Source organism: Bidens hawaiensis, unplaced genomic scaffold, assembly GCF_021521415.1.
Source record: "Bidens hawaiensis isolate Kalapana, Puna unplaced genomic scaffold, B.hawaiensis_p1.1 tig00018651_1, whole genome shotgun sequence".
Classification (NCBI taxonomy): Eukaryota; Viridiplantae; Streptophyta; class Magnoliopsida; order Asterales; family Asteraceae; genus Bidens; species Bidens hawaiensis.
Window position 1 is genome coordinate 206,547 of NW_027492821.1, and position 13,720 is coordinate 220,266.

The following is a 13,720-nucleotide window of genomic DNA, read 5'->3' on the forward strand; positions in this document are numbered from 1 at the left end:
TCGAATAATTACCACCACCTATGCTTTTCATGACAGGTTTATTTAAAGAATGGAAGACATATATACACACCTAAGAATTAAATATAGAATTTTTATTTTCTTTTAGCTACCATCCTACAGCAATACAAGGACAAAAATAATATCCAAACTGTTCATTAAATGTATCAATGTCTAATTACAAAAAATTTATTAGATAAAAATACAACAAATGCTTTCAATAATTTCCAATGCATAAAAAAACACAAGTTTCTACCAAATCAAAAATGAAGAAAGGATAAAACAATTAAAGACTGAATCATCTCTAACTATGGTTGCTGGAGAAACAAGTAGCGGTCTCGGGCTACTTGCTCCACCCCGACGATCTTCTAAAAAACCTACGCCTCCTACGGTTTCTCGACTTCAGATCCTCGTCTGAAACAGCAGAAGAAAGGATAAGGATTGAATCGATATCAAGAACACGAAACATATAATCGAACATGCATTAAAGACTAACCTTTTAGCCTGCCTGAAAAATACAAAGCTTCCTCGGCAAGCGGCCGCCATTCCTCAGCACACGAGTAGTTGACCCCAAGACCAACACTAAGCCCTCTTAATAAGTGCACCGTTCGTAGAACCGAAAACAATTCCTCGGGGAAGGCCTTAATATAACACTAAAAGTTATGACTTTTATATAAAATCCGAGACAACAATGATACAGCAAACAAAAACAAACCTGAACAGCGATCTTCTTGATCGAAGAATCCTCGTCAAAAGGCTGCAATATCGTGACGCCAGGTGGCAGCTTGGTGTCAAACATAACCTGTGCTAACTTAAACAGTTCTGCCCGTTCATTCTCACATAGACTCAAGGTGTCAATCCCGAGCTCCCTAATATTAAGAAAACCGGTTTTAGAAAAGGGATCAAATAAAAAACACTAGCATACTTGAAATTTGAAAACTCATGAAAACCGCTTGTAAACAATATTTGTTAGAAAATATATATTTTTTAACACATTTTATATGTTATTAATATTTGTCAAAACCAAATATATGAATACATAAAATATATGTAGCTCGCAAAAGTACATATATGTAGCTCGTAATCTACATATATTTACCTCATATGAGACGCATATATGTAACTCCGTGACCTACACATATGTACTTCGCGGGTTACATATATTTTTTTTTTTGGCAAAGATTAATAACATATAGAAAGAATGAAAAAATTGAAAAAACAAATATTGGTTAAATGTGATTTTCAAGGGTTTAGAAGTTAGAGGTGGTTTTCGTCGGAACCCTCATAAACGACCATGTGACATTTTTTTTGTTTTTTGCAAGGATGCATATTTACCTAAGGCCCTCGGACGCCCTTATATGATCGTTATCGGCGATAGCAAGAACCAAATTAGCATAACCGAGCCTTAACGGGTTAGGAAGTTCTTTGACTTGACCATAGTCAAGCAACGCCACCTAAGCAAAACAAAATTTGGAATCCAAATGCAACGTTGAATGAATCAAGAATTTTGATGAAGTGAAAAAAGATTCAGTCTTGTGAAAATTGTAATATACGACACGTATTATTTAAGTTTTTGTTTTTTATGTACCTCTGAGTGTTTACATATGAGAATATTTCCCGGGTGGGGGTCCGCATGAAAAAAACCACTCTTGAGTATCATTTGACCATATGCAAGAGTCAAACTTTTTAAGATGTCCCTGCAGTTGAACATAATATAATATTATTTAGACTCGTGTCTTATCATATATTTGAAACCTGCCTTGTAAGAATATATGTGTGTTTTAAAAATAATTAAAATTTTAAAGGTTGTGAAACTGGAAGATAAAATAAATTGAAGGGGAATTTTTTTTAGTGTAAAAAATTAGGAAAATTAAAGTTTTATACTCTCGGGTCAATGGAGCTTACTGCTTTGCTGCTGCTGCAAGCTTACCGTCAGGATTTATTCCTCTTTTTATGATTTCATCTTTAAGGTTCAGGATCGGGATCCCGTCTATATATTCCATTGCCAACACCTTCCTACACAAATTACAAAATAAATTCACTGTCACAAGTCAATTAATTTGAAATATATGCAACTATTAATTCAACTTTTGAGAATAAAATGAAAAGCTTTTACTTTCAATCGAAAGATAATTTCATCTTATTGATACTCACCTAGTGACCACGTCTTTGATCACCCGTGGCACTTTAACAATGGTCTTTTTGTTGATTTCACTCAAAAAACTTCTAATTCTATCCATGGCATCTGCTTCTCTTTTAAAGTCGAATTCATACACTATCTTGAATGGAAAGAATGAACATAACATTATTATCAACATATACACAACCACCTTCGGAAGTGAAAATATATAAAAATTCTTTCAACATCTTGCATACTTCAAATGGCTAATAATATTCATAATGATGCTTATACTTAAAAAGAATTACAAAGGTTCAACCTTTCAAGGTCAAAATACCTTAAAATCTTCATTGATGATAAATAGTAAAATTACCAAACGATCCCTTAGTATAATAAATTGTTATATGATTTTAATTCAATAAATCATAGTAATGACTTGGAAAACGCAAATATAATAAGCTTATATAAAATAATACATATGCTTAAATCTCAAATAACCAAAGAGGTTCACATTCACCTGTTTTTCCATTTCTTTGCACACGGAGAACAAATCAAACTTGATATCTGTCTTTTGTACACATAATGCAAACGTTTGTAAATTCCTAAGATCTGTCATCATCAAATCTTGAACCCCCGGATGTTGCACCTGTAGAAAGATGATATACGAAGCATCAAATAAAATCATAAGGCTACAAAGAAACTATAAAAACGACCGTACCTTCACAACAACGTCTTTCTTATCCCCTTTCAGTCTCGCTCGATGAACCTATATGGAACATGTAACAAATGAAAGCTAAATCTTTGCTTATAAAAGATCAAACTCAGCATAAACTCGTGGATAATAAATGTAAAAGTTACCAACTTGATGTACCTGTGCAATTGAAGCAGAGCCAATAGGATCCCAATCAAATCTTTCGAACATGTCATCAACGGTTTTACCCAACTCATTTTCAAGAATAACGCGCACCACGTTAGACGGGGTTCCAGGTGCTTGATCACACAGGGTTACTAATCTCCTCACCCATGCAGCCGGGGCCAAATCAGGCTTCCCGATAACTTGAGCTACCTAACGAAAACCCCAATTCATATAAAGACTCGACCTATTTAGTCAAACAATATCCGAGTTTATATAAAGACTCGACCTTTTTAGTCAAACAACTCTGATAGAACCAAATTTTACACATTCAGAACTACCCATATTAATTTATAGCTTAATGGATCATAAAGGTTGAAATCCTGTATAAAAAACATAAAAACTTTGAAATTAGGATAATAAAGATTCAACCTTTTTTCAGAAAAAAAGAGTCAAAATTCTACAACCAATCAAGAAAAGTATGCCCATCAAAGTTTTTTTGTAGCATTAAAGCCCATAAAAAGGCATTAACAATTCTACCTAACAAATAAAAAAGCTGATCACACAGGGTTACCAATCGCCTCACCCATGCAGCCGGGGCCAAATCGGGATTCCCTATAACTTGAGGTACCTAATAAAAAACCCGACTCAACCTTTTCTGTCAAGCAAGATTATGCAACCCCCCCGAAACACAAATTGGCTTCCGAATAAGTTGAGCTACCTAACCAAAGTTCCAATTCATATAAATACTCGACCTTTTTAGTCAAGCAAAACTATGCAACCCCCCCGGCACCCTCTCTCTCTCTCTTTTACATTATGTGCAAAGGTACCCAAACAACTATAATAGAACACAATATACACATTCAGAACAACCCATATTAATTTATAGCTTAATGGATCATAAAAGAGCATAAAGATTAAAACTCTATATAAAAAACATGAAAGATTTGAAATTAGGGTAATAAAGATTCAACCTTTTTCAGAAAAAAAAAATAACATATTCAAGATTCTACAACCAACAGAGAAAAAACATACCCATCAAAGATTTTGTAACATTAAAGCCCATAAAAAGGCATTATAAATTCTACCAAACCAAAAAAAAAATGAAGCTGAAATTAAACTAACCTTGAGAAAGAATCCACCCATATCATAACACATGGAATAAATTTTATCAGCAGCATGTTCATGTTGTCTCTCCCACATTGCCTCTGCCTTCTCCACATCTTTCTCAAAACTAACCCTAACTTGAAACACCTAAAGCAATACCCAGATTCAAACAAAATAATTAAAATAAACAAATTCAATAAAATAATTTTGAAAAAAAAAACCCAAATTACAGAAAATAATTAAAACCCCAAATTCAAAAAAAAAACATATTCAAAAAAGTAATCAAAACCCCAAATTCATTTAAAAAATAATCAACATCCCAAATTCAAGAAAATTATCAAAAACCCAAATTCAAGAAAATAATAAAAAACCCAAATTGAAAAAAAAAGATTAGGTATTTTGATAAGTAACGCACCTTATAACCTGTGTAGATATCAGCAGCCCTAGCCCAGAACTGAAAGGATCTTTGCCAAGGTCTAAAATGATTAGATATGTTTTCTTGAAATTGTTTGAGATCAATTGAAGGCATTTCTGAGCTGTTGGTTGATTTGGGGATTAATAAGATGAAGGCATACACTTGGTGTTAACTTGTTTTTTTAAGTCAACTTTATGTCATCTGCTTGGAGTATTGTTGTTGGCTATGGAAAACAATATGCAGCAGCAAAGTGACCAGTTAGTTTGATCTTGTAGACATGTGCGTGTTGTGTCTTTTGGAAGACTTTATTCTTTAGTGAACAACTATGGATTTGTCATGTCATCTATGCGTAGCGTGCCTCCAATAATAATAATAATAATTAATAACCAGAAGGCTTGATTCAATTAAGAAAGGAGCTCAGTTATTTATTTGTATTATATTCATTTGAAGAAAATAAGACTGTCTTTTTAGTTCAAGCGTAATAGGCGACGGATTGGGCGAGAAAGGGGTGATAGGGGCTACAACACAGCCTCTGTGAGCGATTTTTGGGGTGATTTGGGCGATGGCGATTTTTGGAGGTGTATTGTATGTATGTATGTATATTTATATTATTATTATATATGTTTGTGTGTGGTATATATATATATGTATGTATGTATGTATGTATGGGTTTAAATTCAATAGAGAAATAAAATTACCGTGAGAAATGAATATGAGCCATCAGTTTTATTTTAGATTTTAAAAGCTTAAGTATAAATAAAAATGATGTAAATGTAACAATAAATGCGCACTCTTTCTGAATCTATACATACTATTAAAGCAAGATACATTTTCCACTCGTCAAGCTTCTAGGGCCTCCACATCAATGTCATCTCAAGGCAATGTCACCCATTATATTTCTTAATCATGCCAACTCATCCACTAACATATATTTAAACCATAACATTTCTTAGTTTTTTACCCTATTCAACATTTTCTCTCTTTCACCTATTAATATATTCCGGCGAATATCATTCAACATTTGTATCAAGATTCCGATAAGTTTGTATTTTATAATAAACTTCCTACTGTTAATCTATTTATTTCCGGCAACCTTATTATTTTTTCCGGTTATTGTTTCTTCTAACTTTTTTATGTTCATTCTCATTGTTAACTAATTTTATTAAAATCATTTTAGGTTGTAAATCATAAACGGGCATGAAGGTGATATGTGGACGTTTTACGTTTTTCCGATAAGTATTTCCGGTAAGATTTTCCGTTAATTTTTTTCCGGCTATGTTTTATACCTATAACAATGGTTGCTTTACATTATTTCAGGTTATTTATCCGTTTAATTTGCGGAAGATTTCATTTTAGTTTGTTAATCAAAATCTTATATTCCATTGTTACGTTTTTCCGGTAAGTATTTGCGGTAAGTTTTTTCGGTAACATTTTCCATATACCAATATTAATATTCTTTTTTATTATTTCATGTAACATTTTTCGGTAACATTTTCCGGTGAGTGTCAAGGCTTATACAATCTTTTTTCCGGTAACATCTTTAAATTTTGTTTTTCCGTTAACACCTTTAAAATTTTCCTGTTATTAGTTATAATTAAAATAATCCATAATATCAATATTAATATTCTTTTTTATTATTTCAGGTAATTACCGACTCATATGATTTAATTTCACGGAATGATTATGAGTTTATAGTATGAATAGATTTTAATGTTAATGTTGATGTATATTTTATTTTGTTAACTAGGTTAATTACCCGTGTAGCACACGGGTTAGAATAAGTATATTTTTTTAAATAATAACATAATGTGAATTAAAAAATATATATCACATATATAAAGATATATTATACGGTAAAAAATTACACATTATGCGATTTAAATATAAAAAGTTGTTAGAAAATTCATAAATCATAAATTATTTCTTTGTTATTTTATATATCAAAACTTAGTTGTAAATGGCTACTATTTTAAACCAACTCGTGGACCAAAACTCATTCTAATATTAAATTGTTTTGACATGAACATTGTTTGATAATTTAACCGGTTAAAGAAACCCACCCTTTTCGTATTAATTACTTATAAAAATTTAATATTAATAACTAATGCAATATATTTTATATTAAACAAATTACCATACTTATGATGATATTAATTATTTTAAATTAGTATGAAATTATTAAAAATTGAAAATAAAATATTAAAAGGAGAAATGTATTTAATATGAGAGAAAGAAGTGAAAATTTTGTAAGGATTAAAATAGTGATAACATTTGGCATTTACAAAACTTTATTTATTAAATAGTATAGATTTGTTAATATTCATGTATATTCATCTTCTTGTGTTTATAAAAAATAAAATACGATTGTATATCGGAGATCCGGGATAAGTTTGATCTATATTTTTTTTTCGACGTGTTTTAATCTATTTTATATGAATTATCTCATTAATACCATTTATTTTGTTTGAGTTTCCTTATTGTTTTTAAATAACTTCATTAACATTAATATTGTAATTTAATTATCCCATTAAAATATTTTATATTCTTTGACTTTTCTTAATTTATAAACAAACCGATTTTACAGTTAATTTAAACAAACCAATTTCATAATGATTGTGATTTATTTTTGGAACTTTGTTACTAAAATTAAAAACTAAATCAAATTATTTAAAAATTAAAAAAATGTATAATAGTCAAACGGAAGACCAAACTATTTAAATATACTTATTAGAAAATAAGTTTTTAATTAAACAATTTATGGAAATAATGAAATCGGTTGAAAAATAAGTTGTGTAGGAATAATATATAGTAGTATCTTAATTCAGGTAAAAAAAATTAAGGAAAGTAAATCTGTATAATTAAATACAAAAATATTAGTTACTTTAAGCAAATGTAGTAAATACTTTTAAATATAACTGATTTTAATATCTTCTTCGATTTTGATAACTATTTGACTAGATTTGAATATTTTTATAAATATGATTTGACTTTAATTTTGGTAAATTTGGACATTATTATAATTTTAATAATAATAATTTATTCTCATTTCTATTTATATGATTTTTTTACAAAAATAAGGTTAAATAATTTATACTATATAATCAATATATTTGTTCTCATTTTTCTTATCACTTTATATACTAATGTAACTTATATGTATCTAAACGATTTTCAAATTCAAATTCTCAACATTTATATGAAATTTACAAAAGTATATTATATAGTTGGACTTTTACTATATTTTTGTTTTTCCGGTAATGCCATTTAAATTTTCCAGTTATAAGTTATAATTAGTAGTACTGATTAATAAAATTAGAATCGGTTTGATTTTTAATTTTTGTGATCTGTCATTAACCTTTGTAATTATCTCTATATTATTTAGTATTAATAATAGAACACAAGTTTGTTATTTTGATATTTTTTTATTATTCGTAAAATTGAACCTAACCTTCAATTAATATATTTAAATTCAAAAATTAAAAATTTTAATAAAAAAATGTACATTGATATATTTTCGTTTTTAAATAATATCCTTAAGTTATGCTTAATAATTATAACATGTTTAAACTCATTTTAAATTCGGAATTTGACAACTCTTTCAACAAAGTTTTAAGTGTTTTAATACTTATCATAATTTTAAACTAATTTCAAAATCCTTCCATAATTTTTTGAAGTTCTCAAATTAACCGATTTGATTTTCATTTTTTGTAATTATTTTGAAATTAATTAGTCATATTAGTAAAATTAGAACCGATTTGATTTTAATTTTTGTGATTTGGCATTAACTTTTGTAATTATTTCTATATATATATATATATTATATATATATATATATTTAGAACAATAAACTATTCGTTACTATAAAAATGATGTTGTTTTAGTCATCATCAAAATATATTATGTATGAACTTCTGGTCATTATTTCATGTTTTAATTATTATGTCTAATGTAACTCGCGTTACAAATTTTTAACCAAGCTTAAGTGTTACAAATTTATTTTGGTGTTATGATTTTAATCTTTTTAATATCATTATATTTGTACCTTAATGATAATTTAAATTGTTTTAATTGTGTGTAGTTTTCATAACAAAATTTTACCTTTTTAGTTTATATATATTATTAATTGTGTGTCTTTAACTTTTCTCATATTTAACTTATTTAATAAACTAGAATAAGTTATCATTTTAATATTTAAAAAACTGATTGTCAAACTAAAAATATTTTCCATAACTGTAATTTAATCATACTTTAATTTACGTGAATATTTATTATTACTTAATACTAAAATAATAACCGCTTTATTTTAGAAAACAATATTCAAATTGACATAATTTATAATAATCAATAATTAATATATCATAAATTAAATAACCGTTTCATCATCATTCATAAATATTATTCAGGACATATGATTCAGTGAATATTATTAAGCATGACAACTTTTCATAATTTATTGATATTATTATTCTCATGAATCAAGATATTTCAAATTATTTCTATCTTTATATGGAAGACCAAATTTAAACTTATACTTCGGTCACTTATAAGTTTACCGTTCGATATTGTATTCTTTATTGCTGTTCCATCATAACTACATCCAAATTTCAATATTTTCGCTACAACCATGTAATTTCTTTAACGAATTATTAATATACATTTCACTTTGTTTTTCAAAAATTAAATTAATCACATATTTATTTCTTATTGCTATTATTTATAGTGTATTCAATTAATTATGGGATTCCACACCCAAAACATAATTTTCTTTTTATTCACCATTTTAATTTTGGTTATGTATGTTCAATTTTTTTAAAAAAAATCGTGTTCCTGATATTTTTACAATTAAATTTGTTATTACGTTTGCAGTCAAGTAGGTCCAGGATATTCACAATACAAAGTTTAACATTCATTTCAAAGTTTATCTTGTTAGGATAAAGGAGACGAAGGTTGTGAGAGATACAATGGAGAATTTCTTTAGGTTGTATATCAAAATGTGAATAATAAAAAATATTTATTTAAACCATTTTGAAATTCGAATTCTTGACCACTTATATTTAGTTTACAAAAATAGGTTATATAGTTGGACTTTGACCATTTTTTCAAAATCCGAATTTTAATAGGTTAATCATTTTACTGATCTGACTATTTTTATTCTTATGATTTAATTCTAATTTGGTAAATGTGTACGTTATTATATATTTAATAATAATTTATTCTCATTTCTATTTATACATTTGTTCTCATTGTTCTTATCACTTTACATATTGATTTAAACTTATATGTATATAAATGATTTTCAAATTCGAATTTTTAATATTTATATGAAGTTTACAAAAATACGTTACACAGTTGGGCTTTGACTATATTTTAAAAAACGAATTTGAATAAATTAATCATTTCACTCAATTTTACTATTATTATTAATATAATTTCACTCAAATTTTGGTAAATTTGGACATAATTATAACTTTAATAATTTATTCTTATTTATGTTTATATTAACTTTTACATAAATAAGTTAAATAATTTATACTATATAATCGATACATTTGTTCTCATTTTCTCATCACTTTTTACCATTACAACCACCATTGTTTGTATGCATCCAAGTTAATCTAAATTTAACTTTTAATATTTTCAACAGAACCTACTCCGATATGCAAGTCATATTAAGTAAATGTTGAAAAATTATTGTATTTCTTAAAACATTGTTTTTTTAAAGTAAAATAACACATCTAATAACTTACAATTAATGATAGGTAGATATGACAATCATTAACATTAATATATGAATTAAATTGGGTGGCAATAAAATAATATTATTTACTTTTAAACTATTTAATTACCGAGAAAATTTGAGAAACCTTAGTATGCATTGAAACTATAGTGATAAACCAATAGAAATATGTCATTTATCCAAGTCTATTATTTTAGTAGTATAAGTAGATGTGTATGTTTATTTAAACTTTTGTAATTGTCTATAACATATGAATCCATTTTGTTTATAACATATTAATTTTATTAGAGCTGTACTTTTAATTTCAAATGATTCAATTACCGTTCAATTAATATTCATGATGTAATACCTTTTAATTCATCTACAATAATCCGTTATAAATATAGCAGTTACAATTCGTTTAAATTCAAAATATATATTATATTTTATGTTTTCTATAATTCTCGCCCATGTGTTACACGGGTCACTAATTAGTTTATTTAATTCAAAAGTGGATTTTTTTTTCAATATGGTAATTTACTAATTATATATTTTTTTTCCAGTCTGACCTTTGTTAGAAATAATTCGAATTTGCAGCAGCTAAGCAAGTTCAAGAGACTCACAATACAAAGTTGATCAATCATTTCAAATTTCATATTGCATCAAGGAGATGGAGGTTGTGGGTATAGTTTACTTTTAATTAGTAGTTTGGTACCATATTGTTCTTTTGTATTATTAGATTACAAATGTTTTCGTATATTGTTAGTTCAAATACTAGCTGGATTATTATGGATTTGGAACTATGACCCGGGTTTGAAAAAATTAAGTATATTTTCTACAAGTTCTTATGTTATTGTTCTTATATTTTCAACCGTTTGTAACACATGCTCAAGTTATATAATGGATTTGGAAGCATGGACTCGTGCTGCAAGTTATAAAATATTTTAACTTTTCATTTATATTTGTTAGTGTTTGTATGTTTTTTTGTACTTGATTCAGATAAGTTATGATATCTTATAATTTATGTAAAATAATAATTTATTTATAAGTACCACATTTGCATGTTATTAAATTCATATGATGTTACATATTTATTATGTTTTTTTAAATATGTTCCACCGTGTGTAACACGGGTACTATTCTAAATTATGTTTAATATGTGCGTTTGTTTAATATGATAGTGAAAAAATATTATGATTTTGATGACCAGTTTGTTGCATTTTTTAAAAAAAGCATCTGATTTTTTAAGATTGTGGTTATAAGGTTATGTTAAAATTTATGATTTTCTAAAATGTTTTCTTGTGAAATTTTATAATTGTCTATATTTATATGGTAACTGTTATATTCACACATTTTGCTTTTAGTTTTACATAATCCTCTAGATATTAATGTTAACATAAACTCATTATGACATACATTAACATTTTAGTTTATACTTATTTTAGTTTAATACTTAATCAGGTTGTATGGTTTGTTTTGTTTTTCAAGTTCTAAAGCAAAATGTTTTTTTTTTGGACGAATATTTTTGAAGTTCTTACTAGGATAATACGGTTTAAACATTTTCATGACTTTGCTAATATAGACAAGTTTGTATACATTTTGAGGCCCCCCGGTTGCCCCAGTCCAAACTTCGTCACTGGTTTTGAAAACATGACTCTTTGAGTTTAACCAAATTTGACCTAAAGTAGAGTTTTAACCAAAAGATCGACTTTTACATGACTGAAATTAGGTTTTGAATTACGTAACATGGAGTGAAACTCCGGAGAGTCGATTATTATTGTCGTTAGTGGTAGTGAGGATGGCAGTTCATCTGCTACTGAGGAAGTAGCAAACGCTATGACGGGATTACTAAGACGGATTAAGTCCGTTAGCTCGGATTTAGTGGAAACCGGATTGACAGGTGAGATGGTGACACCGAGGTATAAAAGCGAGAAGTATATTACAGGAATGTGAAATGACGTTGGAGATATTATTAATGCTACTCGGTTTTTGGTGTGTAGGTGAAATTTATTAACGAGTGATGCGGATAGAGAGTGGACTTGACGGATGAACTCGGCGTAGGAGAGACGGTGGCCGGTGGCGGAGTCGATGAGAAAATCAGTAGAATATGAGAATGCACCGTTGGATTGGAGGAGGGAGAGTGTGTACTCGGTGATGGAGAGTGGTTGTGACGGTGGCGGGAGAGGCGCCGGTGGGCGGAGGCTGCGGAAGGTTTTGTTGGTTGAACAGAATCCGTTACGGGGATCTATAGGGCTTGAGTCCGCCATTGATATTGGTAAGTGAAAATATTAAGTACGTATAAAAAGGCAGTGCTACTATAGTACTAGTATTACATAATACGTACACTTGCACGATTACACACGCAAAAGTTTAGGTAGCATGTCGTATTCGGTAGGGGCCAATAAAATTAGTAAAACCTAAACATTTGAATTTTTAGAAGAAACGTGTTTTTGGTGGCATCCTCATGGACATCAACAAAGGGGTATAGGGTCTGCCGGGTTTGTCTGAACGTGGTCTTTTTCTGATTTTATGTATAACTAATAGTGTTGAATTAAGAGCATTTACAACAATAAACACATACAAATCGTCATATCATCGTCACATTATATTCTAATTTTTTTAAAGCATCATTTTCTTCCACGAAAACAAACATCCACAAACCTCGTTAAAATAATATTAAATATGTATATGTATAATATATATGTGTGTGCATCAGGGCCGGCCTAAGGGGGAGGCAGGGTGGTCGACGGCCACAGACCCAACACCCCGTTAGGCCTGAATTTTTTTTAAAAAAATTCTTTATATGTATTTTTATGAAAAACAAATATGTATAATCAATGTTTCAACACAATTACATATCTGCTATTGGTCTAGTGGCAAAGAAGTATGACATATAACTAAGAGGTTGTGGGTTCTAGCCTTATTTGAGACATATTTAATTACATATCAAACCTTAATTATTTTTTTATTAAATAACATAATTTATAATTGCTTTTTTTTTAATGGAAAGTGACTAGATATATATAAATAATTTTTTAATAAATATACAATATATTTATTTAAAACCAAACCTTAATTATTTTTTATTAAATAATATAATTTATACTTGCTGCTTTTAATCGAAAGTGACTAGATATATATAAATAATGTTTTGATAAATATACAATATATTAATTTAATTTTTTTTAAAAAATAAAAAATATACATATTCATCAAACATACTCAATACAGTAAATAAACAAATAACAATCGTATCATGAAATATGAATTAAACTTACGAATGATACAAATTACATAATAACCCATCGCCAACCTTTTGTCATATATATTGAACGACCAAATCGGTCTTTTAACGTGACGAAAGCTTCTCTATTGGTCATATCACTTTAGCTTCTTGTCGCTGGTCAACATTTACTATATATTAAAAATATATATTTTTTTATAAACTTTGTTTTTAATAAAATATATATCGGTGCGTTTATCACAACAATAAATTGAATAAGACTGTGTTTT

The 13,720-nt window shown here is 28.0% G+C and overlaps 2 protein-coding genes across 2 annotated transcripts in view; one reads left to right on the plus strand and one right to left on the minus strand.

The window, feature by feature from the left end:
- The window catches only part of LOC143556573 (nucleolar protein 56-like), a 191,625-nt gene that overhangs the window by 172,203 nt on the left and 5,702 nt on the right, over window positions 1-13,720 (plus strand). The window lies entirely within an intron of this gene.
- LOC143556558 (uncharacterized) lies at window positions 291-4,797 on the minus strand. Its single transcript, XM_077045845.1, has 12 exons — window positions 4,492-4,797; window positions 4,095-4,223; window positions 2,988-3,182; window positions 2,835-2,882; window positions 2,634-2,762; window positions 2,152-2,276; window positions 1,903-2,013; window positions 1,586-1,694; window positions 1,333-1,451; window positions 713-866; window positions 494-638; window positions 291-411 (listed from the first exon to the last, which is right to left on the minus strand). Exons 1-12 carry the CDS (start codon window positions 4,603-4,605, stop codon window positions 341-343), a joined length of 1,449 nt encoding a protein of 482 aa, XP_076901960.1. The 5' UTR covers window positions 4,606-4,797; the 3' UTR covers window positions 291-340.